Source organism: Chlamydotis macqueenii, chromosome 1, assembly GCF_036417535.1.
Source record: "Chlamydotis macqueenii isolate bChlMac1 chromosome 1, bChlMac1.mat, whole genome shotgun sequence".
NCBI classification, from domain to species: Eukaryota; Metazoa; Chordata; class Aves; order Otidiformes; family Otididae; genus Chlamydotis; species Chlamydotis macqueenii.
The window spans coordinates 78,454,601-78,479,768 of NC_141556.1; the positions used below are offsets into that span (position 1 = coordinate 78,454,601).

The window sequence follows — 25,168 nt, forward strand, 5'->3', positions numbered from 1 at the left end:
TATCAGGTGGAGCACAAAGCTGCAACACCCTTCCTCAACTGGGAGCAGATGATCACTGGGGGTTTGCTGACACCTGAGCAGGAGGTGCAATAAGCATATAGGGAGGTGCTGAGGAGGTGGGTAGCTCCTAACCACAGGGGCCTTGTGAAAAAGAGCAGGTGTGTTTGACTTCAGGGAGGGAGTGGGGGTAGGAGCTCCTCAGTGGGGGCTGGCTCCCAGTACTGTTTTTCCTCTACTGGCAGGTTTCTGGAGGGATCAACCATGTGCAGCCACTGGGTTCTATTAGCCTTCTGCTGCTTGGGACAGCTGTGTGCAGGTAAGAGGCACCTATCTGCAATCTCTTCTCCTTTTTTGTTGCTCCTCTCTGTATCTCTTCCCTTTCTGTTTCTCTTATGGCTTTTTGTTTTATCTTCGGTGTCAACTCTCTGCTCTAGGACCTGTGTTGGGAGGGGAGTTTAGGGCTTCAAATATGTATTCTGCTGGAAGGTTGTTAAAGTCTCTCTACAGCTAAGCTGGGAAGGAGGAGGAGATGCTGAATCTCTCTCTTAATTTTTAGTTAATCTTCCCTAGGAGACTGGAGATGGGATGAGCTTGTGTGCGCGAGGCAGAAGTGACCGATACATTAAATTTATTCTAATACCACTTACTCTCTCCAGTGCCTCTCCCAGAGCCTTCCTTTTTGTAAGGCTTTGCTAAATCTCTCATTCTGTACGTTAACAAGCTTGGTCTTAAAAACCTTATTGAGACTCCCTGCTGGTAAAGGATTCAAGAACTGACTGTACTGCTTCTGGTGCTGCCACTGGAGGCGGGAGGCTGTACACAGGACCCTGAGGCAGAGGTTCAAGCCTCTCCTGAAATGAGGCTTTGCTTTTGTCCTTCTGAGGTGATGTGACCAGTACGTTTGAGGAGTAACATCTCTTACCTCCCTCCACAAATCCTTGCATTCCCCATTTTGCATTAAAGCAAACCTTCTAACTCTCAATCTTTCACAGGGCAGGTAGGCTGTTTCCTGCTCAGCTGCAGTGCTTGCAGGAGGAGAGGAGAAAGATTGTGTTCATATGCTTTTTTTGGTACCTTTCTCTTCTAGATCAAAGCCTGAAGCCTCAGATTGCAGCCCCTCATCTTGCTACAAACAATCCCACTCTTACTACAGTTGCTCTAGAAAAACCTTTCTGTATGTTTGACAGCTCACTGTCTCCAAATAAATCGTATGTCATCTACTTGTACACAATGAAGGAATCAGGTGAGGATCCAGCATTACACATCTCTGGAAGATAACTACATGATGTGTATGCAATTCTTCACAATTTGATAGGAACAGGTCCATATAGGGGAAAAGAGAAAAATGCATAGCTGTAAGCGATTTGCAAAGTGACCCTTTGGTCTGTCTTCTCTAGGCTATCATTATAAAATATGATACAAATAATTGTAGTATTGCAATGGGGCTGATTAATGATAGCAAGTTTTAGTACTGTGTTAGCTGTCCCCTGGTAGGTGTGGGGCAGCACTATCAGATATAAACATTTGCCCTAATCTTGCTAGTGAAACCAAGTGGGCCACAGTCTGATACCTTATCTTTGTATAAACATGAATGCCTTGTATAAAAGCCTGAAGTCCCCTAAGTAAACCTGCAAAGAGAAGCTGGGTAACTGTTGCTGCTGCTGTTTGCTTCACAGTTAGGGTGGCCAGACCTTGCAAGGACTACTTTTTTTTTTTTTTTAGACAAAGGCAAGTCATACTAGACTTGTCGTCAAAGATGCCTGGCCTGTGAGTTCATTCATAAAATTAATTTCATAACTACTTGGCAATGAAACATTGCTGGCAGTGACCAAGAGCTGTCTCCTCTGTTCCCTGCTGCTCTGACAGGCTGTTTTGAATGCCAACTAGAGCTACTCAGAAAGCTGAAATATGAAATAAATGCCTGCCTTCTCCCCTGAAGGGTGTATGCAGCCTCCTTTTCTAAGAGGCACAGAGAAGAGATCTTGAGAGGAGCAGTAGATAAATTGGCCAACAGACAAAACGGTCTAAAACTTCCACCGCTGATTGTTACCACTTTGGACAAGGTTGAAGGAGGAGGCCTTAGATGGGTACAAGCTGTAACCAGAGACACCATCCCATACAGCTAACATTAGACAATTGTGAATGCATCCCCTTCTGAGGCACATCCCACCACTGAAGCGCACATCTTTGTATGTCTAAAACAGACTATAAGTGCATGAGAACTATAAAAGAGGCTACTGATACGTGCAAATAAGCAAATACGATGTGTTGGGCTATTACATCAGCCACCCCATCTCCTGCAGATTCTGTGCCAGAAGCTTCCTACACAGATGGGTCAATCTCTACAAAAGGGGTTCTATATGGAGAAATCTCTTCTGCTTTTAAGACAAGCATATGAAAACTTGTTACTTAGCAGACTGGGAAGAATTTTGTTTAGATTTGTCTCTGGTCTGCAGAGAAGCACATTGGCTTGCCCTTGGATGCTTCCTGGAGCAGAGAAGGGAAATTTAAGAGAATTCCATTTTCTTAACACCTTATGTTCAGCTCTGCTGGTAAGGAAATGTGTTAGTATGCTACAAAGCTGACTGTCTAGCAAATTTCTGAAGAAGGAATATAACTTTTAGCCAGCTTCTTGTTAATGTCACTATCAGACTTGATCTACCTAGTAAAGCTGAGAAAATAAACAAAACCACCCCCACAATGAACTTGCTTAGGCATCAGCTCTTAATTGCTCACTAGAACCAGGCTAAGAATTATCGAAGGGGAGCCTGGGAGAGCAGGAAGACCTAGCTGTGAGAAGTATAATTTGGGGAAGCAAGTCTAAGAATAGAGCATGACTTAGCTAGTATTTGTTTTCATGTTACTGGCTCCCATTGAAGAGAAGGTGGTCAGGCTCAACTACGAGCGCTGACCCTTAAGTTTTATATCTAACCTGTGCCAGAAACTTTTCTCTTTCAAAACAGGTTTAATTTTTCATTGGATCATAGCTTCTCATGACCAAACAGTTGCAATAACTGTGTTCCAGGAGCACAGCAGAATGCTTCCAAACTGAAATAGTTCCCAATGTACCGCAGCTTTGGAAAAGCTGGCATTCCTTTGCTGCTGACAGCACTGAACAGCTGGAGGGGGCTCCCCCCAAAAATTTAACCTGCAGTTGCAGAACTTGGAGCCTCTCTTAGGACTTGTACCTTGGCTTTGCAGCAGGAAACTTTTTGAGAGGTGCAGCTGAGCTTCCAAGACATGCTGTAGGGCTGGGCACAGATTCACACTTTGCTTGAAGCTGTGAGGACTTTCAGACTTTCTGAGGCATGCTGTCTGGAAGCAGCGACATGCCTGGCTGGCCAGAAATGTAGATAACGCATCTGTTCATGCAGGCCCTACACACTGGTCTGCATACTGTGCGGTTCTGGGAGGTCCAGCTGCTGTGTGACCAGAGGTCTAAGGGTTTCTGCTCCAGGAGACTGGAGAGTTGTAACTTTGCCTTTAACTCTGCCTTGGTCATAGTATCAAATCTGAAATGGCAGGGTTTACTGGATATTTATTGGAGCCACATGTGGCGTGGGGGAAGGGAAGCCTTTGCTACCCCTCCTCCCTGCTCCATCAGATTCTTCTTAGAAAACAGGAATTTGGGGAGGGTGGCTATTAAAAAGTATTGCTGTGAGATAATGCTGTGGAACCTTAACAGTGTGAGGAACAAGCATAAAGATCTTCATCAACAAATAAAGAGGAAGGGGTAGGATTACTACACAGCCCAACTGCAGCAGATTTTTGGTTTCCCTTTCAAGTGTTTTGGGGTAGAAGAGCAAGTTGCCAAGTAAATTCAGGGTGAATGGGAGGGGCTGAACTAGTTCTAACAGCCTCGTTAAAAGCATCTCTCCTGCAGCAAGTGCAATAAGCTCCCTGGTGACCGACAACAACAGCAAACCACTCAACAGCACTTTCCAACAAACAAATGGGGGGCAGCTTGGACCTTACAAGGCTGCCTTGTTCAACGTACCCAATTGTGCATCGCCTCCCAAACTTACCGATGTAGGAGATGTCAACAAAGTTTCTGATGTTCTGAAACAATACCTCTTCAGAGTCGGGGATGATGGGACTTGTTTGTACGACCCAAACTTCCTAGCTGTCTGTAATCCACCTCTTGCAGCGGATACAACATACAGGTATAATTCTTATTTCTTACAAGGTGACTGCTGCTCTTAAAACACAATAGTAAGCAACACTGAGTCTGTAATATTGCTTTTGTAATGGTGTGATGTGAATTACCAGTCCCTAACTGCAATCCTCTTTTGCAAGGGTAGTTATGAGGGTGGCTTGGCTTTGGTCTAGCACCCTGTGCCCTAGTGGTGAGCTCTACCAGGTTAGATTAACGAATCAGTAGGAAAATTCCTGTGTGAACTGCTAGATCTGTACCTATGTTGGACTAGGTAATCCAGTGACAGCATCTGATTAGAAACTGCTGGTAGGAAAGGATTTTGACTGGAAAATTATGTTGAGACTATTCACCATGTATAGATGTGTGTTAGATTATTCTGGCAAACATGCAGACATGGATCTGGCTCTGCTTGCTTTGTTCTGATGGGATTCTGGGGAGCCAAAGCTCTCCTTGATCTCCAGCTCCAGGAAGCCCCTAATGTTACTGGAGACTTCCCAATGAGGGCCAGGTGGCTTGCAGACTTGTCTCACCCCCATTGTCTGGGGAAGCTGGCCATCTGGGGAATTCAGGCACCCTGACAGCTGTCACCTGAAACACTTGGTTTGCTGTTGCCAGCTATTTAAAAGCTGTAGTAAAAGTGGCAGTCATGTGGAGCCATATTTGCTGTGGAGACCTAATATGCTTCTGAAACAAAATACTATGGGCTCTTAGTTTTGAAAAAAACTGTCTTGCCTCTTCTGTCTCCTCAGAACATTTCTGAAAACTCAAACTATTGTGGTACAGAAAAGTAACTTCTTTGCCAAATCTGATGTTGGCCTGTCTCTTCAATACTCTCCTCTAAGCAGAGAAAGTGCCAAAGATCTCTATTGTTGGACAAAATCTTTGACTTCCATATGGAAATCAAAACTACTTGCTGTCCTAAATAAGAGGCTGTTCACACCAGGGAATAGCAAGCTGGGAAAAAACTGTTGTTGGAAGGCTATCATCTGCCAAGCTCAGAAAAACGAAGTGCAAACTGTGCATGACATAGCACAGAATGCTGTTCCGTGATTAATTCTATTTGTTCTTTTGGAAGTTTTCTGGAAATAATCAGTTACCTTTGACTGTCTCCATCTAATGCTTTGACAAAACCTGAAGTCTAACCAGCTAATCTAGTAGCTTAAAAATGCTAGTAAGGAAGCTCAAATTTGAAATACCTAATTTAGTACTTTTTGTTACCACAGGTTTAAATATGTGTTGGTAGATAGCACTGAAGGTATCATGAAAGACCAAACTATCTGGTCTGATCCAGTCAAAACCAGAAAAGGTAAGTCTGTGGCTTTGCTCAGGTCTTCTGAGTAACTGTGCTTGCTGTAGGGATGCTATTGCTCTCCCAAAGAGCAATACCTAGTCCTTTCCTGCAGTTCTAACAATTTGGTCAGCCTTTCAATAATTTCTCTATTTCTTTTGTGTACTTCAAAACAAGTATTTTAGTAAAGATAAAGTTTGTGCACGTAGTTTCAGATTTGTTGCATGTCACAGTATTGACGTGCGGAAAACAGACTCCACAATCTGTAAGATTGTAAAGTAGGTATGTTTATTCGGCGCCGGGCAGCACGGGGAGGTAGTCCCGCCAAAACCGTGCACGCCTGATGCGGCACCTCACTTTGAATTTATACAACCAGGTGTTACATATACATGAAGTTTCGTAATTCATCTATACATATGCATGATCTATCCTCGCTTCATATTAAAATTAGTCCCAAGGGGTCATTTTCATAAACTCCCCCCATCTGCGCTTGTGCAGTGCCTCCTGGTGGTGGTCGTCAGGGGTCCTGGGGATGAAGATGAGCTGCTCCTCTTCTTCACTGCTAGTAACCCTTTGTTTTCGCGCAGACTCGGTTATGCTTTGGTTCTTGTCCAAACCGCAGGGTCAGTTCTGGCTGGTTCATACAGAAGGCCCCTCAGCTCTTATCAAGAACTGTCCTTGGGAGGGATACAAAACTTCTTGCTTTAGATATTCTATACAATGGCTAGTTAGTAAAGCATAAAGCACCATCTGTCTGAGTATGCACAGCTGCAATTGATTAATGCTTATACCTACTTAGGAGTTTTCTTTTAACCCCTTCTCTCAGTATCTAGTGCTGTTGACATTTCTCAGTAGTACAGATACTTGTCATACTCGCTAACCTGCTGAGGAAAGCTCGTAAACTCTAAATGCTGACATTGAGTCTTAAACCTGTTTTTCATAAATCATCTAAGACTTCAGGTATAATCAGTTTGCTTCTCCTAGAGCACCATCTTTCTCCTATTTGGTCAAAACTAGATTATAGGAACATTCTTTCCATGCTTTTCTAGTTAAACTTCCCTTGAAAATTGATACCTGGCCTGGTCGAAGGAGCGGAGGCATGATTGTCATTACATCAATCCTAAGTGTTCTTGTGTTCCTTCTGCTTGCTGGCTTTCTTGCTTCCGTGTCCTCTGTTGTCATGTAAGTACTGCTACACCTTACAACTTCCACTAGGAGTACTGATACCCTCAGTCATCAGTTGCCTTACCTATGGCTCCAAGCCACTGTCGCTGGTCTTGTTTGAGATGACAGATGGGGGAGTGTCCCCCAAATTTTGAAGCTGGTAATGGGAAAAGACTACTTTTATCATAATCTTCCCTAAGATCAGCAGCACTTGTAGCTATTACATAGCCTCAAGCTTACTAGCTGCCAGACATAAGTAAAAAAACAAACAACAGAATTGCACATACTTAAAGCCTGTATATTCTTTCTTACATATTGCAGATTTCCATCTATGGAAAGGAGTTTGGAAAGTGTCTTAAGGAGTGCAGGCATTTGTAGAGATTACATCATGTCCTAATTAATGCTGTTATTTTACTTCATTTGCCTCCTCCCCCAGAAGAAATAATTTACCCCTTTGAATTAATAAGTGAGGCTTTGCTGGAGCTGTGTAACTCAACTAGTCTATGCACGTTCCCTAGTTTTCTATGACCCCTGCCCTAGGAAATCAATGAGGTCTGAATGACTCCTAAGCTGAACTTTTGGAGGGAATGAACTAAATTTTAGAAACAGCGGGTATCAGGGCTGCTAACACCCACTTCTTTCATTCACTTGAAAATTATGCAAGTGCTCAGCCAGTTTTGCCAGGTTCTCCTGGGTTAAAGATGTGGAAAGCAAAAGCTGCATTGCAAATTATTATTTTTAAAAAATCTATGTGCTTCTCCGATGCTAAATGCTGTAAGTAGCAATGAGCCTTTGCAAAATTTTGAGAGAGTAGGCTCCACTCAGTCTCTACTGGAACTTAATAAAGCATTTCACTTGCCCGCCAGGGTATCAGAAGATTCTTCTGCGGAGATAAGGCGCATGTCTCAGACTATTCAACAAAGTGAACCAAGACCACAGTTAAGTTCTGAGTGAACAACCTAATTCAAGTCAAGGAAATGCAACTGAATTGCTACATGTGCTAGACCTATGCGACTGTCTCTTCTACACAACGCTAGTCCAGAACATGCTACAGTGTGCAACCAGGCAACTGAAGATGGATGGCACAGATGAAATAAGGACAACTTTTTTGCAGTCTTGCAGTACATTATATCCTGTCTTGTCCTAATGAGATTTTATTTAGTTAATTGCCTTGTACAGCACATGATGTAGCCATTTGTGTCTCAACCTTTCTCTATAGTAACTGATGAGGAATTAAAAAAAAAAAAGGGCTGTTTTAGAAAAAGATGTTCTTAAAGAAATCTAGGGATTAAAAGGTAGATCACAGGGAGCTACTGCAGCTTCCTCAGGATTTAGTGACTATCTGTGTCATAAGAATTGCCCTTTTTCCTCTCCATCCCTAAAAGAAAGCAAGCGAGTTCTAATTGCCCAGTGTGTAGCAGAGTAATTCTGATCTCAAATACTTAAATACCCTCAAACAGTTTTGCAGGGATGGAAGCTAACAAAATTGCTTCAAAGAAGGTGTGTTCTTTCCAAGCTTTGTATAATTTGTCGATGGGCTAGAAAAAGGGAGATACTGCTTTAGTGGGAAACATTAGTATATTCACTACTGTCAGGCTTAGCATAATTTCTGACTTTTACCTTAGGCAGCAGCAAGCCAGCGCTCTTCACATTTTAGTATTTATGTTGGTAAGGTTTTTCTGAGCTAATTCTCTTTCTTCATTTCATTATCTCAGCTGGTGATTAGAAATAAATTTTGCCCCAGTTTTGAGTTATGTACTGCTTTTTTTTTCCATTGATGCCAACTTCCATATACAGTTTTGTCTCTACAAAAGACTTGAAGATCCAACTTCAGAGCCCTACCTTACACCTCTTGAGTATGTAGAAGCAACTGTCCTATTGTAGCAAGCCCTCACTTGTGATAAGCACAGAGCTGTCACTGGTTATTATTGATGTTTTCCCAGTTTATCAGTAAATTTGTTAAACTGTCTTATATTATAAATAAGGATTCTGTTTTGACATAGGTAGTTCACTATCACTGTCATGACTGGATAATCTTGCACTGATACTTCAGGGAGTGGGACTTATTCTCTTCAGATTATGAAAATTAAAAAGTTTTGTGTGAAGTCAAACATTGTCAGGATGGAGTGTTGAGATTGTAGCTTGGTGACTGCAAAATTTGCCATTTTTTAAACTTCAGTTCTTCAGTCCACGAGATTCATACCCGAGCTCCTGGTGTTTGGTTATTCTAACTGTGGCATATTAAAGTTTTGCCTGCTCGGTGCCTTGGTTTCAGCTACGTAAGGGAGAAAGCATGTTAGGGGAGAGATGGGTTCTGTGACTTCTCACTAGAAATGGATGCTGAAGTACCTGGAATGAGACTTTTTCTCCTTTTTGGCCATTGGTGCCTTCCCTGTAATTTTCTGCAATTCGGGCTGCTCCAAACACCATTCTGAGGTGCTTTCTCATTCATGTATTGGGTACTAACTTGGAAGTAATGGATATTTGAAGAAAAAGAGTGAATTGTAGGTATGCAATGCTGAACATCAGAGTACATGAGAGATCTTTGGAGTGTTTGCCTCCTTTATAAAGCCAAAGTAGTATTTCATTGCCATAGAGCTATTTCATTGCTACTGACTCTGGACCCAGTGGAAAAACAGACTATCTAACAATAGGATCTGTAAAATTAATAAACCCAAATAAGTACCCTTTCAACTGCAGATGGTCAATACATTATGTTGGATGCCAATCAGTTAATTTTATTACTAGAATAAGTTTGTCTTAATTTTTTTTTAAAGGAGTTGCTCGAGACTATGTTAGCACGTATAGCTGTCATTTAAAATACAGCACTAGAATAATCCAGTCTGTTTTCTGCCAGTATCTGTTAAGTCATTCACATCAAGCAGTTTGTCTCTCATTCAACAGATAACTGATTTTAGTCAGTTCAATCCTGCTAATGGGCATGTGTTTCTTCTTGTGCTTCTCTTACATCTTTAATTTGAAAGATCTTAACTTTATTCCTTTATGGAAAAATTCAGAATGGATTATTTTTATTCCCACCACACCCCACCCCCCCCCCGCACCCCCCCAAATGAAGCAGAATTAACTGCCTTAGTTGTTCCTATATTGCCATGCACACAGGCTTTGGGTTTTTTTTTCAGTTTAGCTTTTCAAAACTTTCACAGCGTTCAGAAAGTTTGTCTGAAAAAGAATTCTGCCTTTCACCAGCTTCAGATCTTAGGACATTTCTTTCTCAAAGAACGTGGGAAGAAAGGGAAACTCTAACATATTATGATTTTTCTCAAAATTTTCTGTTGAAATATTTTGTTGAAAATGACAACTCAAACTACTTTTTCTATGCAACCCTGCTTTTAGACAGAGAGAACTACGCTTGAAGCAGCTTTAGCTTTTCACACGATCTTGCATGTGAGAACCCATTCGTTATGCCGTGAAACAGAAGATGTCCTCTTTCAGGACTGTGCCCAGACAAACAGCAGTCATGATAAATACCAGGACAGGGTCACAACTACTTTTGCCTCTCCATATGGTATTTCCATTTATCTACATACTGACTTATTTCTGCTCTACTGCTGACTTCTTGCTGAAGAAAGGGTATGGAAATTCCTGTTTGCAGCCTGTCAGAGGTATGTCCTGGTTCTTATCCTGCTCATGCAGAAGAAATATAAGGCATCAATGATTAAAGTAACTTCTTTAGTACATAAATTTAAGAAACAGAAAGGCTGACGGGCCCCGCTTAATTTTTGAAGGAATGGGTGTGCAAAAACGCTCTATCACAGTTTTTTAGGAGTTGTTGCCAACCTTGTCTGTATTGTTGTTCATATATGCCTTTCACAGTCAGCCTGTCACACTGAATGAAGGAATAAGTATGGATGAAACAAAAGATTCCTGAGCCTTACATGTGTTTACATTAAGAGCATCAACAGAAATGAGACAAAACTAAACAGTGATATTTGCTAGGAGTTTTCTGGGTATTGTACATCTATTCCTAGTTGTTGCTTTGGGCACTGAATAATAGTTATCATTCCTTCTGTGACCCTGCAAAATCTATTGAAAATGCTGATTGCAAGTGCTGCTATGTGGCAGAAAATAAAGATTAAAAACCACAACTATGGAGAGAATCCATGAACCACTACTGAAGTCCTACTTACATTTATGACTTCAAGGTTGTGCTTACGTTTTATCAATGTTACACACAATGGTTGTGAAGAAGTTGAGCTTGAGATCTCTTTTTCAGGAGAAGCTCTAAGAAGAACTTGACCCCTGCCTGCTGGTCTGCACTGAAATAAATGCAACCCTAATAGCATGAAGTTGCTAAGAGTACAGTTGTATTTTCTGTACATTTCTGGTATGTTTTGCTTAGGTCCTGGTATTTCTGTAGGCAGAAAGCAATGAACAATACAAACTGTGCTGCGGAAAAGCTAGTCCTAGGATGAAGTTATTGTATATATTTTCACCTGTGCTCTACGTTGAGATTCAAATACCTGCTCTCCAGGACTGAAAGACAAATTGCATTCAGTTCTCTTTGCATCAGTCATTCCAGCATGCTCTCAGCTGAGGCCCTGGCAGAAATGTTGCTTTAGGCCTGTCTAGCAGATGGACTGCACTAAGATTCAGTACAGCTGAATGCTGAAGTTGTCCACGTGCAGCTGTGTGACCCAACTTGTCTGTGGAGCTGCCTGAACTTGGATGTGGAAGGAAAGTGGGAAAAAGAGTGAGAGCTAGACAAGATTTGTATGGTTTCAAGCACGCTCTTGCTTGTGTGGCTTGATTGGTCCTGTGGCTGTCTGCTGCTAAACCATGGCTATGTGAGTCTTGGGCTGACTAAAAGACTCCTTTCTGTGCCAACTGAATAACTTTTGTGAAGCGTTTATAAGCGTATTGTTAATCTGTAGCATACCAAATAAAAATAACTTTTTAATGGGGATAAATGAGCACAAGGATAGTAGACACGAACATGGAGAAATGTTATGTTGCATTTCTTGAACATGGTGTGTTCATGAAGACAATGCCCTCTGCATCTTCAAACAAGTCTTTTCTGTTCTACTTTAACCAGAACAAATGCATAATTAATCAGAATTAATATGTGGACAGGGTAAAGGAAGAGATCATTGCCTTCAGACCTACTTGTCTTTATTCAGTAAGTGATTCTGTGGCTTATTGAGTTGATTGGTCACTAGTAACATTATAAAAATTTAAAATTCCTTCTTAAATAAAGGAGGAAGCAGTTTGTTTGATCATAAAAGGTGACATTTTCAGGGCAGAGTATATAAAATCTGCATTCTCAAAAGCTGCTGGTAAGAAACTCTGTATTATCCTCTCAATTGTCTACTCTTAATGTAGTATGAGAACCAGGCCAGGAACCTGGCAGATGCAATATTTAATATTCTTTTTCAGTTAAGTTGTTTGGGAGGCTGAAAGAACCATGACGGGTTTACTGAATTAGCTTTGCTTTTGTTTAGCTCGGGAATAAATGCAGATAACTTGCTAGGTATATTTGGAACTGAGGAATGAACCTGAGGAAAAGGATGCTAGTGAGAGCCATGTTGTAAAGGAGTCACAATATTTTTTGATCAGTATTTGTGATAATCTGCTCAGCTGCAATCAGGCAATCTACCTCAAAATCAGGACCAAATTGCAAAAGGCATTTATCAGTGCGTAATGGTACCGAACATCAGTGCAGTGCTGGATGCTTTACTAATGAATAAAGTTTACCTGACATGTAAGGTAGAAAGTGTTTACAGGTTTGTTGAGGGAAACAAAAAACAGACAACAGAGTACAAGTTTGCCTGTGGGAGGAAAACTTGTTCTGGAAATTAGGTATTCAAAAATCAGTAGCATGATTTTTGAAGCAGACTGAACACTCAGGAGCTTGTATTTCCTTAAGTTTTACCAACAAATATGAAAACAAAAGTAAGACCTATCTAGGAAAAAAAAAATTGTGTAAGGTACTTCCTTAGAAAAGCACCAACTTTCAGGTGTGGCTCTGTGACTCTGGTCATGGCATTATTTTCATGGCTCAGACTGCTCTTTGCATCTTGTCCACGCCTATGTCACTACAGCCGATGTTGTAATACACACACAATGTTAAGGTCCATCGCTCACTGGTGAACTCTTATTTTGACCTGACCTACCCTCTAATGCTTGGAAACAGTACTAAGATAGAACACACTGGTCTCAGCAATATATTACAGCCTTTTTACTCCATTTCTTTTCTTTGAAATTATTTAAAGAGCTTTTAGTCTTTTTTCAAATTTTGGAAATTATGTCAAAATTCTGTCTGTAACTGCATATATTGCCTGTTGTTTCAGAGAGATTCTGGCATATTTTTATTCTACTTAGATGCATGGGCCTACCTCTGCAAAAAAAAAAAAAAAAAGTGCTATTACAATATAAACTATAACAGCGTGCTACTTAATTGCTAGCACTAGTTTTTCTACTTGGTTACGGTTTAGTTCTGTCTTTGCGACGTCACAGTCTGATGAGAGATCAAGACATCTAGCAATTCCAGAGAAAGTGTAACAATATGGCCCCAACACCCCAAATCTAAATCCTGTACAGAATATCCTCGCTGAACAAGGGCATAATGTGCTGTCTGAGGCCTGTCTGCACAACCCGGCTTTCTGTTACAGTACCAGTGACCGTGAGGTCTTATTGAAGGACAAGTAAGGGGTAAACAGCCGTGTCGAAATCAGGAAAGAGGATGTTGAACAGGATGCGCTAACCGCAAGCAGGGGAGGAGAATAAGACGTAGATGCTCGTGCTTATTTGCATATATCCAATCAGTCACACCGTATCCGCGCGTGCTGCAAACCCTGTATCCCCCGCGTGCAACCCCGAAAATCCTGTAACTGCCTGAGCAAAGCCCTCAATAAACGAAGACCATGCTTACCTCCATGAGGAGTTCGTGGTTATTCCGTTCCGGTCTTCCGACAACTGCCGCCCGAACAGGGACCTTCGCTTGCTGGCGAACGAGGGCGACTGTTACCTGGACAGGAAAAGCTCCGGAAAATTCCCCAATGCCACAGTGCTTCTGAAGAGAACGCTGCGCGCGGACTGGAGCCGAGGAGGGTCGGCGGCAGAGGAGCCTGGAGTAAGGACCGAAAAAAAAAAAATAAATAAAAAGGGGCGTCGGCGTCCAGGTAGGAAGGATCGCTACCTTCCGCCTGCCTTGTAAGACCGCTAGCATGGAGTTAGAATTTGCGGCGGCGCGCAAACTGCTCTTAAGTATCCTCGCTAAGCGAGGGGAAGCAGTGAAAGAAAAGGACTTGGATAAGCTTTTTGTGTGGGCGCGCGAGAACGGGTTTATGAAAGCTCCCCCGTTGCTGTTTGCGGTAGAAGAATGGCGAGAGGTGGGGCATTTATTATGGGAAAAAACAGTTACGGATAACGGCGAAGATACGATGCCACCTGGAGAACTGTTTCAAACGCTCTGAAGCACGTGGAAGCAGAGACTACTGTCGCCGCTGCTGCCGTACAAGCCGTGTCCTGCTCTGACGGTTCGGGGACGCCTGTTCAATCTGGGGGCGGGAGCTTTTGTTTTCGAGACGGGATACAGCCAGTAAAAGGACTCCAAGCCAAACCATGCCGGTCTGTCGGCGAGCTGATCCGCTTAGTGACGGCCGGCGCCCTGCCGACTCGGGAGAAAAAGAGGAAGCGGGCCGGACGGACGCGGAGGCCGGACTGGGGCGGCTTGAGGAAGGGGGGGGCCGGTGATAACGCCCAGCCGGAGCTACAGTCGTCAGCAGCGGTGGGCGGTGCTGGGGATAATTTTGGTCTGCATGCGGGTCCTCCCACTGTCGCGTGCGGCCCGAAGTTATACCCAACATTGCCATCTTCTGGCGCACCTGTGAAACCCGAAACAGTGCCACTCCCCTCTGATGACGGACAATCTGCCGACGCAGAGGAGGACGGTTCGGCTACTAATAGCCCGCCAGAGGCGCCGCACACATCTGGAGATTCCGAAAAGGATATAAGCCAATGGACTGAACAAATGGCAGAAGCCGCCAGAATGGCTCTCGACTGGCTGTTCACTGCCGATGTGAATGCCCCAGTGGACAGTGTAAGTCTAGCTCGCCTGTTATTGACACCGTCCCAGTTTATGATCTGGGAACGGGAATGGAAACGTCTGGCTGTAATCGAAGCAACGCGGCCCCGTGATCAAAATGACATTTTAAACGGGGTTGATCCTAGTATGTTGACGGGCAGTGGAGTCTATGCACAACTGCAGGTACAACTCAACTATCCGCTGGCAATGCATCACTTATCCGCACAGTTGGCTCGTCAAGCGTTCAGTGCTGTTCCTGACTCGAAGCCACAGCCTTCCTTCACCTCCATACGCCAAGGTCTCACTGAGCCCTATTCCCACTTCATTGATCGCTTATGGGCCGCCCTACAGGCACAGAATGAGATGACAGAGGAGGTGAAACAGAATATGCTTAAACTGCTTGCATTTGAAAATGCTAATAACAAGGTGAAGCCTCTCTTAGCTACCTTGCCAAAAGGAGCAGACGTGGGAGAAATGATAGAGATGTCACTTCGAGCCAATCAATCTCAACAATGGCACCTCATTGCAAATGCGGTTGCATGCCCCACCACTATGTTACTTGCAGCTGCCATGAACAAACTGGGGAAAGGGAAAAACCCAACTACCTCGACCCCACACATGTGCTATCGATGCGGGGCCAAAGGGCATTTTCGCAAGACCTGTCAAGTCTCTGTTTGGTGCGATCGTTGTCAAACAGACAGTCACGCTACGGCCGCCTGTCGCTTGGCGAAAAACGGGAACAAGAGCGCGAAGGGTCGCCGCGTGGGGACACAAGTTGCCGGCCCAACACTATCCAACAACTGCAACCCCCAGCAACAAGAGGGAGCCTGGGAATCGATCTGGCAGCAGCAATAGATGTGACCCTAATAGACAGTTCAGTACATAAAATTCCCACTGGTGTCACGGGACCAATTTATTCCAAAACAAGTTCTCTCGGTGCACTCCTGATTGGACAATCATCAGCAGGAACAGCTGGACTCACTGTCCTACCCGGCGTCATTGATGCTGATTTCACTGGGGAAATTCAAATCTGTGCGTACACCTTAACACCACCGCTTGTGATCCAAAAGGGAACGAGAATTGCCCAACTTGTTTTGTGCCCCAAATTAGAACCCCACCAAGACTCCTCCATATCCTCACTGTTTCTCCAGGGTGATAAAGGTTTCGGCTCTACAGGAGGAATCCTGATCAATCTCATCCAACACATGAAGCACCGACCGATGATCAAGGTCATCCTGAGTCAGGGATCCAAACAAGCAAGAATCAAAGCAATGCTAGACACTGGTGCAGATGTTACCATCTTTGGGAAAGATCAGTGGCCCAGAGAGTGGGCTGTAACCCGAGCCCTAGATGCAGTTCAAGGTGTCGGAGGAAACTCCCTACCTATGAGAAGCGTGCAACCAGTCTAGGTAAAATTCCCAGAGGGACAGGTGGCAAACCTGTGCCCTTATGCGATGCATCTGCCTGGCAAACTGGGAGGACTTATAGGCCGAGATGTCCTGAGCCAGCTCAGAGCGACACTCTCGTTTCCAGTGCCCTCTGACCAGCCTTTTCCATAATCGCCACTGCTGAACAGCCGCCAGCCCCAAAGATCCACTGGAAAACTGACGATCCAGTGTGGGTTGAGCAGTGGCCTCTGTCACAAGAGCCGCTGAAAATCGCCCATTTGCTGGTAAAAGAACAAATACAGGCGGGACACGTTCAACCATCTGTTAGCCCCTGGAACAGACCAATATTTGTCATCAAAAAGAAATCAGGAAAGTGGTGCCTGCTACATGACCTGCAAAAGGTAAACGACTAGATGTGGGCTATGGGAGTACTACAACCTGGTATGCCCACCCCGATGATGTTACCAAGAGACTGGCAATTATTGATCATAGACCTAAAAGACTGTTTTTTCACAATCCCTCTACAAAAGGACAATACTGCACACTTTGCCTTCACGTTACCAGCTATCAGCAAAGGAAGCCCAGCTCAGAGATTTGAATGGATCGTCCTCCCGCAAGGGATGAAGAATTCACCAACAATGTGTCAGATGTTTGTTCATTGGGCCTTGGAACCCATTCGTCTGCGCTTTCCTGACACTATTATCTATCACTATATGGATGACATTCTTTTTGCCCAGTCTAAGCGATTCACAGACTGTATGCTTACTGAAATAGTGGCTCGTCTGGCAGACAAAGGACTGATAGTAGCTCCTGAAAAAATTCAACAAGACCCATGGAAATACCTAGGCTGGACAATAACCTCAGCAACTGTTAGACCACAAAAACTGAGCTTAACCACAGAAATAAAAACTCTAAATGATGTGCAAAAACTCATTGGGGACCTTCAATGGGTGCACAGCATCACGGGTATCCGTAATGATGAGATGGAACCTTTAATGAGTCTATTACGAGGAACAAATCCACGTACGCCAGTTACCCTATCTGTAGAACAACAGGAATGCTTACAAAGACTGGGTCAGAAATTACTTACCTCAGTTGCTGACAGACGCCAATGTGACATGCCATTAGGACTCCTGGTTTGCAATCACCCAGCGGCTCCATTCTGCATAATATACCAATGGCCTGCTTGGCAAAAAGAAAAAGGGGGAGAAGACCCACCCAACAACGCGTCTCAGGATGCCAAGCAGACCACAAAAGGACATCGGGAGGCTACAGCACAGTTAGTAATGCCAGCACAGAAACCCAAGGATCCCATTGTGCTCTTGGAATGGGTGTTTACCCCACATACGCCACCAATGAGTATTTGGCAGAGATCAGAGGCCATAGCCTATTTGGTCAAAAAGGCCAGAAGGCGTGTAAAGGACATTAGCAGCGTGGAACCAGAACACATCAGCCTGCCAATAAAATCTGAAGACCTTGAGTGGTTACTACAGAACTCAGAACCAATACAAATGGCATTGCTGGGATATACTGGTACTGTACACAATCAACAACCAAAAGACCCCCGTCTGCAAATGATATTACACCAACAATGGATACAACGACCCGAGGTGGTGCGGCACCCTGTAAATGGCCTCACCGTATTTACTGATGCAAGGAAGAAGCACAAAAAAGCAGCGTGTACCTGGAAGGACGATAAGAAATGGAAACATCATCTCATTTTGGGAGATGAACAGGATTCGTTACAAACTCTGGAGCTTACTGCCATGGCGTGGGCCTTAGCACGATGGCAGGATAAAAAGTTGAATGTGGCATCGGATTCTCTCTATGTTGTGGGGGTCACACAATGTATAGAGGATGCCTTGGTTAAGCCGCCAAAGAATGTGCGCTTATGTCAGTTATTTATGCAACTCAGGCATACTATCATGATTAGAACAGAAGAATGCTGTATAATTCATGTTCGAAGTCACCAGACAGAGTTTGGGTTAGGAGAAGGGAACGCAAGGGCCGATAAATTAGTTAGTCCTATAGTTAATATGCCAACAAACGCCTTTACAAATGGCTAGAGAAAGCCATTCTCTTTTTCATCAATCCGTCAAAGCATTAAAACAACAATTTGATATCACTTTGACTGATGCCCAGGGCATCGTAAAGTCCTGCTCACAATGCTGCCAACATGGGACAAGTTTAGGGCTAGGAGTCAATCCCAGAGGAATACAGGCCTGTGAAATATGGCAGATGGATGTGACCCATGTCCCAGAATTTGGTCGCCTCAAATATGTACACGTTACCATAGATACCTTTTCAAAAATGCTTTGGGCAACCGCACAAACAGGAGAAAAGGCCTTACATGTGATTCAGCATTTGATGGCTTGTTTTGCAATCATGGGAGTGCCCCAAACATTGAAAACAGATAATGGGCCTGCATATGTAGGTTCTCGATTGGCACAGTTCTTGCAAAAATGGGGAATCAAACATATAACAGGAATCCCCCATGTATCTACTGGACAAGCCATTATCGAAAGAGCCTATAGAACAATAAAGGAATATCTGGCAAAACAAAAGACCACGGAGCAACAGGACCCTACTATCAGGTTGCAACAAGTGTTGTTCACTCTAAATTTTCTTAGTCTAGTCGGGGACCTAGAACAGCCCCCTGTGGTAATACATAACAGCCGGATAAAGATGCAGGCTATTCCAGAGGTTCAACTTCATTACAAAAACTTAAAAAACAGGACTATGGGAAGGCCCAAGTCTCTTGTTATTTAATGGCAGAGGCTATAGTTGTGTCTCCACAGAGAATGGACCGATTTGGGTGCCCAGCAGATGGACTAGACCTGCAGTACGAGAAAAGGAAGACAGCGACTCGTGATTCAAAGGAACAATTGAGTGGCTTCACCGCTTCTCAGAATGGAGAAACCGTTTTTATTTGTACTCACGTTATGGGGTATTGCTGGGGCCTTATGGCCTCCAGCTTTGCCTAAAACTAACGTATGGATCACACTTGCTAACCTTACTAACACATCAACCTTGTGCTTAGCTATGGCTAACACCAACAACCCATTTTCCACGTGTTTGGTAGGAGTACCGCTGGATGACCAGGCATGGCCCTGCCCTCTGAGCATAAAAGAGGTGTGCTCAGGCAAGAACAAGACTGACAATTGGGATGTCATTATACCTCAATTACCTGGGTTAGTAGTAGAGCCACAAGTATTGGAACTTCTTGGTTCTATAAAGATGGATTACTGCATAATGTTCAATTACAGCAGCAATACCACGAAAAAGGGGCAAATTGTCAATGCGACCTTGCTGGTGTATTGCAATGCAAGTGATTGGTGCAACTACACAAGTACCAACTTGTCTCGTTCCACCAATACTCCAATACAACTACCACCAGGAGTGTTTTTAATATGTGGAGACCGAGCATAACCCCGAGTGCCTTCTCGATTACAGTGCGGGCCATGTAGTTTAGGTCGCCTAACGATACTCCTCTCTAATGATACACAAATTTGGCAACATAGGAGAAACCATAGCAGAGCTAGACGAAGCACACACGCCTTTGACGCACAATGCGACTCTAGCGCAGAATTCTGGTCCCCGGGACAAATCATAGCCGCCAGCTTTCTGGCTCTGGGAATAGGAGTGGCAAGTGCACTAACCAATCTGCGGAAACTGGGATGCTGGCTAGCAAAACAAAGCAATCTAACCTCAATAGCACTAGATGGCTTGCTTAGCGATGTGGATAGCGTAAGACATGCTACACTGCAAAATCGGGTTGCTATAGACTTATTATTAGCACATGGTCATAGATGGGAAAATTTAGATAGGATGTGCTGCATGAACTTGTGAAACCGTTCTGAATCGATTCATAAAGCCATCCAAGCAATGAGGGACCAAATGCAAAAACTGCAAGTTAGTGATGGCTTTGTGTAGTTGAATAAACTGCTCACCGGATGGGGAATTACAGGCTGGCTTCAATCACTCATAATAGAAGGAGGAAGAATTCTTTTAGTTATATTAATAGGTCTAATTATAATAAGGTGTGCCATGTCATGTATAAAAAAAGAGCTTGGAACATATGGTAGCCACAGCCTAGGTTGTGCAAAAAGAAAAAGGGGGAATTGTAGAGAATATCCTCGCTGAACAAGGCATAATGTGCTGTCTGAAGCCTGTCTGCACAACCCGGCTTTCTGTTACAGTACCAGTGACCGTGAGGTCTTATTGAAGGACAAGTAAGTGGTAAACAGCCATGTTGAAATCAGGAAAGAAGATGTTGAACAGGATGCGCTAACCGCAAGCCGGGGAGGAGAATAAGACGTAGATGCTCGTGCTTATTTGCATATATCCAATCAGTCACACAGTATCCGCGCGTGCTGCAAACCCTGTATCCAGTAGTAATAAGCCTACCCCCGCGTGCAACCCTGAAAATCCTATAACTGTGTGAGCAAAGCCCTCAATAAACGAAGACCATGCTTACCTCCATGAGGAGTTCGTGGTTATTCCGTTCCGGTCTTCCGACAAAATCCTAATCAACTGTAGAAATGAGGTCTTGGCCCTAAGTAAGCAGCTGTCTTCTCACTCCTCTCCTTTCCTGCACCTTGTCCTTTCTTACAACATCTGCCTAGGTAAGCTTAATGTTTATTTGTCCTGAAGAGAAAAATATGCTGGATGTTATCTGACTGAAAAATAGTAACAGCCTGGCAATAATTTCATCTGCAGCTCATGTATAGCTGAAGCTGACTGTGACCAAGAATTATTTTAATTAGCTAGCTGCTTTTTTTAGGGAGACAAGTTTGTGTTTCCAGTCATTCCCATTTAAGCAAGTGTGCATACCCTGTCCATCCTCTCCTGTAATTAGTACTGACTTTCACTGACAAAAATCTCAGCAGAATGACCAACTTTCAAAGGCTTTTAAAATGGTATTCAAGCCTTCTCTGGCTATGTTTAGCCAAATGCACTGGCCTCCATATATAATTTATTGCCAGTTCTGACCCTGACAAACTCAAGTATGCTAACTTTCAATCCTGGTCTTGACCGTGCTCCTTGAAGAAATGCTCTCACCTTTTACATACTTGCCTGAAGGGGTGTCCTGGTTCTGGCCAGGATAGAGTTAATATTTACCTGAGCTGGGTGGAGAACTGAAGCTGGTAGCCCCTATGGCTGGGATAGTTAACTAATTAGCTAACAGCTGGGGTTAATTTACCCAAATTAGCCAAAGGGCTATTCCATCCCATCTGACATCATGCTCAGTATATAAGTGAGGAGGGTGCTGAAGGGAGGCCCTCCTAGTTGGAAGAGACTGGATGTGGAGATCTGTTGTGAGCTATTATACTGTATTTGTGTTCCATCACTCTATTGTTTTCTTCTGTCATTACTGTTAAATTTACTTTTTGTTCAATCTCAACCCGCGTGTTTGGTTTTTTTTTTTCCTGGTTTTCTTTTGTTTGTCAAATCTCCTCCTATTCTCTCGGAGAGTGGGGGGAGTGAGAGAGAGACTGCGTAGTCTGGTCCCCGTTGGGGCTGAACTACGACAAGGGGTAAAAGCAAAATAACTGAACTGAAGAGTGATCATGTCTCATGCATGTGACTGTCTCTCACAGTGATTCATCTTTCACAGTAGGTGAGTCAATGTATAAAGAGCTTTTGAAATTCTTTGAATTAAAAAATAATAGTTTGGTGTATGCTGAATGCTAGGTAGAGTTTCACCTCCTTCATATATTATATAAATTCATGGGTAGGCCTCTAAATGGTTAAATTGAACCTGTTTTGACTCCTTGTTCTAAAGGGAAGTTTGCAGCAAGCACTTCTATACTAAGCCAGTTAAGATTTAATGACAGAGGACAGATTGCAGTGTCAACACACTGAGATCACAATTACTGTAAATGTCCTTTGGTCTGATATCATCTGAGTGATTTTTAAGCCATGGTCTCATGTCTTGACGTTACAATGCATGAATAAACTGTGTCAATGCCACAAGTGTTCCAGCTGTTACGTCTGCACAAACTTTTTTGCTTAACAGAGAGATATGATGTGAACCATGCCATTAAAAGCTGCTATGAATCCTGGAGGATGAAAGTCTACCTGGAAAAGGGGAACGATCAGAATAAACTGTGGCCATCTGGATGTGTCAAACAGACGAAGTTGCTGGCTCACTGTGTTTATCCACTGTGGCTTTGCATTAGAAAACAGTACCAAAAAAAACCCACAAACCAACTTTTTTTCCAGAGGCTCTTCAAAGGGTACTGTAGATTGGGGTGCAATGTGGTAGATATTCCTTGTTGGCACCATTACAATGTATTGGACAGTAGGTTCCCAGGCATGAAAGACCTATAGAGCGAAACTACAGAACACTTTGCAATGAAAGATCATCAAGCTTAAATTTGCCAGTGTGATGTTTATCAAACTCCAAAATTATCCAAGCATTACCTTCCTCTGTGGGTTTTCTGTCTCATCTTGTATCAGGTTGCAAGTTCCTCAGGATAAAGACTGTCTTTTGGTAACCTATTAAGACAATATACTGCCATTTCCCATACTGTGGGAATACTGGGCATCCTGTGATGCATAACTATGTTGTTAATACTGTCAACAGGTATTAATACTCTCAGATGAATTTGCCTTAGCAAACGTAGGTATCTAGGAGTTATTTGGTGAGGGCACTAGTTTTATGCTCCCATCCTGTGACATTAGGTTCTATTTGACTGCAAACAACAGCATGTCATTTACCATAATTCACTTCTTCAACCTCCAGCACCAACATTTTCATCTAATCCTTTGTCTTCAGAGTCCCAGTCCCAGCCAAGTGTTAGTAACATAGATAAATAAGTCTGGAACATCTGATTTTTATTTTGTGTTTTCCTTCCATATAGCTCTATTGTAGAAATCTATCCTACTGCTTCCCATGCCTCAGTTAGTATTTGAAGGCTGATGTTATTGGCTATCTCTTCTTCCTCAAGCCTCTAACACACAACATTCAAAACTCCCAGAAAATGTGAGTTATTTTCTCTAAAAAGTTGACTATAGTATCTGCATTACTACTATAACCCAAACCTGGATGTAAAGAATAATGTAGAAAGCCTCCCTAGAAACTTTAATGCATGAGTTAGATAAAACTGCCTGGATATTAGATGGATTTGGCCACATCTTTGGCTGATCCACTGACTGCTTAACTATCTTCCACATGCTCTAAAGCAAACAGAAAGAATACAACTCTGATCAGAGGGTAATGTGTTGTTTTCTCATATCTAACTGATAAGGACCTCATCATATTTGTTATCTTGCAATAACCCTGGTTCTTTCCAGGATAAGATTCCCAATCTCTTTGTTATATAAATAGTGCACAATATTTGGAAAGAGAAAATGCACGTCACACTTCTAGCAGAATATTATAGTTCTTCCCTACAAATTGTGCAAACTTGGCTCAAGTTTCCTCCAGTCAAAATGCAGTAACCAGGGGTTACACAAGCATAGCTTAACAGCTGAATGTATTTAGGACTGCAGCTCTTCAAAGGAACATCCTCACTGGAATTTGCCTGAGGTTTGAAGGATTATGCACAGTTGGAATCAGTTTATCAATATATGATTCCTCCCATGTCTCCTCTCACCCCCTGGCATGAGCACAACTGGCCAGAGCCCAGCTAAAGCGCAGAAAGACTAGTAACACAGAACAACATCACTCTGCAGTCTTTGCTGAAATGGTGGATCTACTCTTGGCAGCAGCAGAACCCTAGGGTTTATCTCAAATTTGTCTCAGGGAGAGGAATTCTCAGCTTAAATGTCAGTAAAGACTCATGCGTTACTGATAGTATATGAGGTAATTACAAGAGAATATGATGCGGGCTAATTCTACATGTTCTTGTATGACTTTTAAACTCCAGTTTAACAAAAAGTTTGAGCCTGAACCTAGTATGTGAGTATTGGAAAAAGACTTTTCAATACACAGAATTCTAACAAAAGACATTGTTTTAATCAGAAATGTACTTTCATAAGGGAAAAAAAAGAACCTGAAAAGTGTCAATGAACATTAAAACACTTTGTCAAAGTTGTTTGGGGGTATTTGTTGGCGTTTTTGTGGGGGAGTGATAGAGTTGGCCGTGAATGTCTTTGTTTCAGGAGGCTGAAATAATTTCCGAACCAGCTGAAATAGATATGTTATCTTTTACTAGATTTCTGTCCATCACGCATTTGTGTGGAAAAGAATTCACTCTAATGTTGTCTCTTATTTTCAACATTGCCTTTCTGTCCACTTATGAAGAAAATTATGGCAACAAGAATGGTTATTTCTCATGTGGATCATGTTCCCAAAAGTATCCCCCCCCCCCCCCTGCACACCTTTTCAGATTATACCCAAACATCAAGGCAGCAATAGCTATTTTTTTTTGCAGATTCAATTGCTGCACCAACTGCTTCATGTTTGTCCTGTTTATTTCTGGATTCATAGGTGGTTTTGAACTTACTGGAGCATCACCAATTAGAAACATGGGAAAGTATTGCCACCCTCCCAAACACGTTTCTGATCTTCACCAAGAATCAAGGCAATGAAAGTGTCTTCATCTATGACTTCTGGCTGATCACCTCTATATGGAAAAAGTTAGTTCAATGTCTGTGTCCATCACACCTTGCTGCTTCAAAGGATTTAAGAACTAGTTATAATTTGACAGCTTTTTTTTTTGCATCCAGCTTGCAGTCCATCACAAACTAAATGAAAACCACTAGGTCATTTCAGACATCAATGTGTTACACTTGTTTCCCAGTAATATTCCCAGGTGAGCTTTAACAGTCACCTTCAGTGTGCTACTCTGAGGTATCTACTGCTGAAATCATCACCATGCAGGAAGACTGTGGGATTATGCCAAAGGCAATGCTAGTCATTTACTGGTGAAACACCAGTTCTCCTCGTGTTTAACCCAGTCCTTTTTAATGCATTGCTCGCCAGTCACCTCATCCTGCATCCTGAGATCAGAAGAGGTCTGTCTTTTCTTTAGGTATGCCTGTTCTTTATCATTAAAATGCACAGTTAAACTAAGTTAACACTGCATTTTTTTTTTTTAATAGAAGAAGAAACGATGCTATCAGAAGAACAGTGATTGTGTATCCTAGCCTGTTGGAACTGTGAGCAGATGACGAGATCA

At 42.9% G+C, this 25,168-nt stretch overlaps 2 protein-coding genes across 5 annotated transcripts in view; one reads left to right on the forward strand and one right to left on the reverse strand.

Annotated features, from left to right (window-relative positions):
* Positions 1-25,168, reverse strand: part of LOC147602149 (uncharacterized) — a 214,208-nt gene that overhangs the window by 163,370 nt on the left and 25,670 nt on the right. For 3 of the 4 annotated variants that reach the window (XR_015259976.1, XM_086757853.1, XM_086757830.1), the window contains exon 1: positions 13,498-13,794. Coding sequence is in view for 3 of the 4 variants with exons in the window: in XM_086757853.1 (XP_086613979.1) it covers positions 13,498-13,794 (297 nt within the window). In the remaining variant the exon portion in view is untranslated. Of the gene's footprint in view, positions 1-13,497; positions 13,795-25,168 lie in introns of those variants that run through there. The other variant, XM_086757844.1, reaches the window with a different exon arrangement.
* UPK3A (uroplakin 3A) lies at positions 262-7,562 on the forward strand. The gene is made up of 6 exons (XM_086757797.1): positions 262-316; positions 1,088-1,243; positions 3,884-4,163; positions 5,380-5,462; positions 6,494-6,626; positions 7,475-7,562. The coding sequence occupies exons 1-6, from the start codon at positions 262-264 to the stop codon at positions 7,560-7,562; spliced, it is 795 nt and encodes a 264-aa protein (XP_086613923.1).

Excerpts from the sequence above, each read along its gene's own strand:
- UPK3A (XM_086757797.1), top strand. The coding sequence starts at position 262 with ATGTGCAGCCACTGGGTTCTATTAGCCTTCTGCTGCTTGGGACAGCTG. Across the intron at positions 4,164-5,379 it reads GCAGCGGATACAACATACAG|GTTTAAATATGTGTTGGTAG; the intron begins GTATAATTCTTA and ends TTGTTACCACAG. Across the intron at positions 6,627-7,474 it reads TCCGTGTCCTCTGTTGTCAT|GGTATCAGAAGATTCTTCTG; the intron begins GTAAGTACTGCT and ends CTTGCCCGCCAG.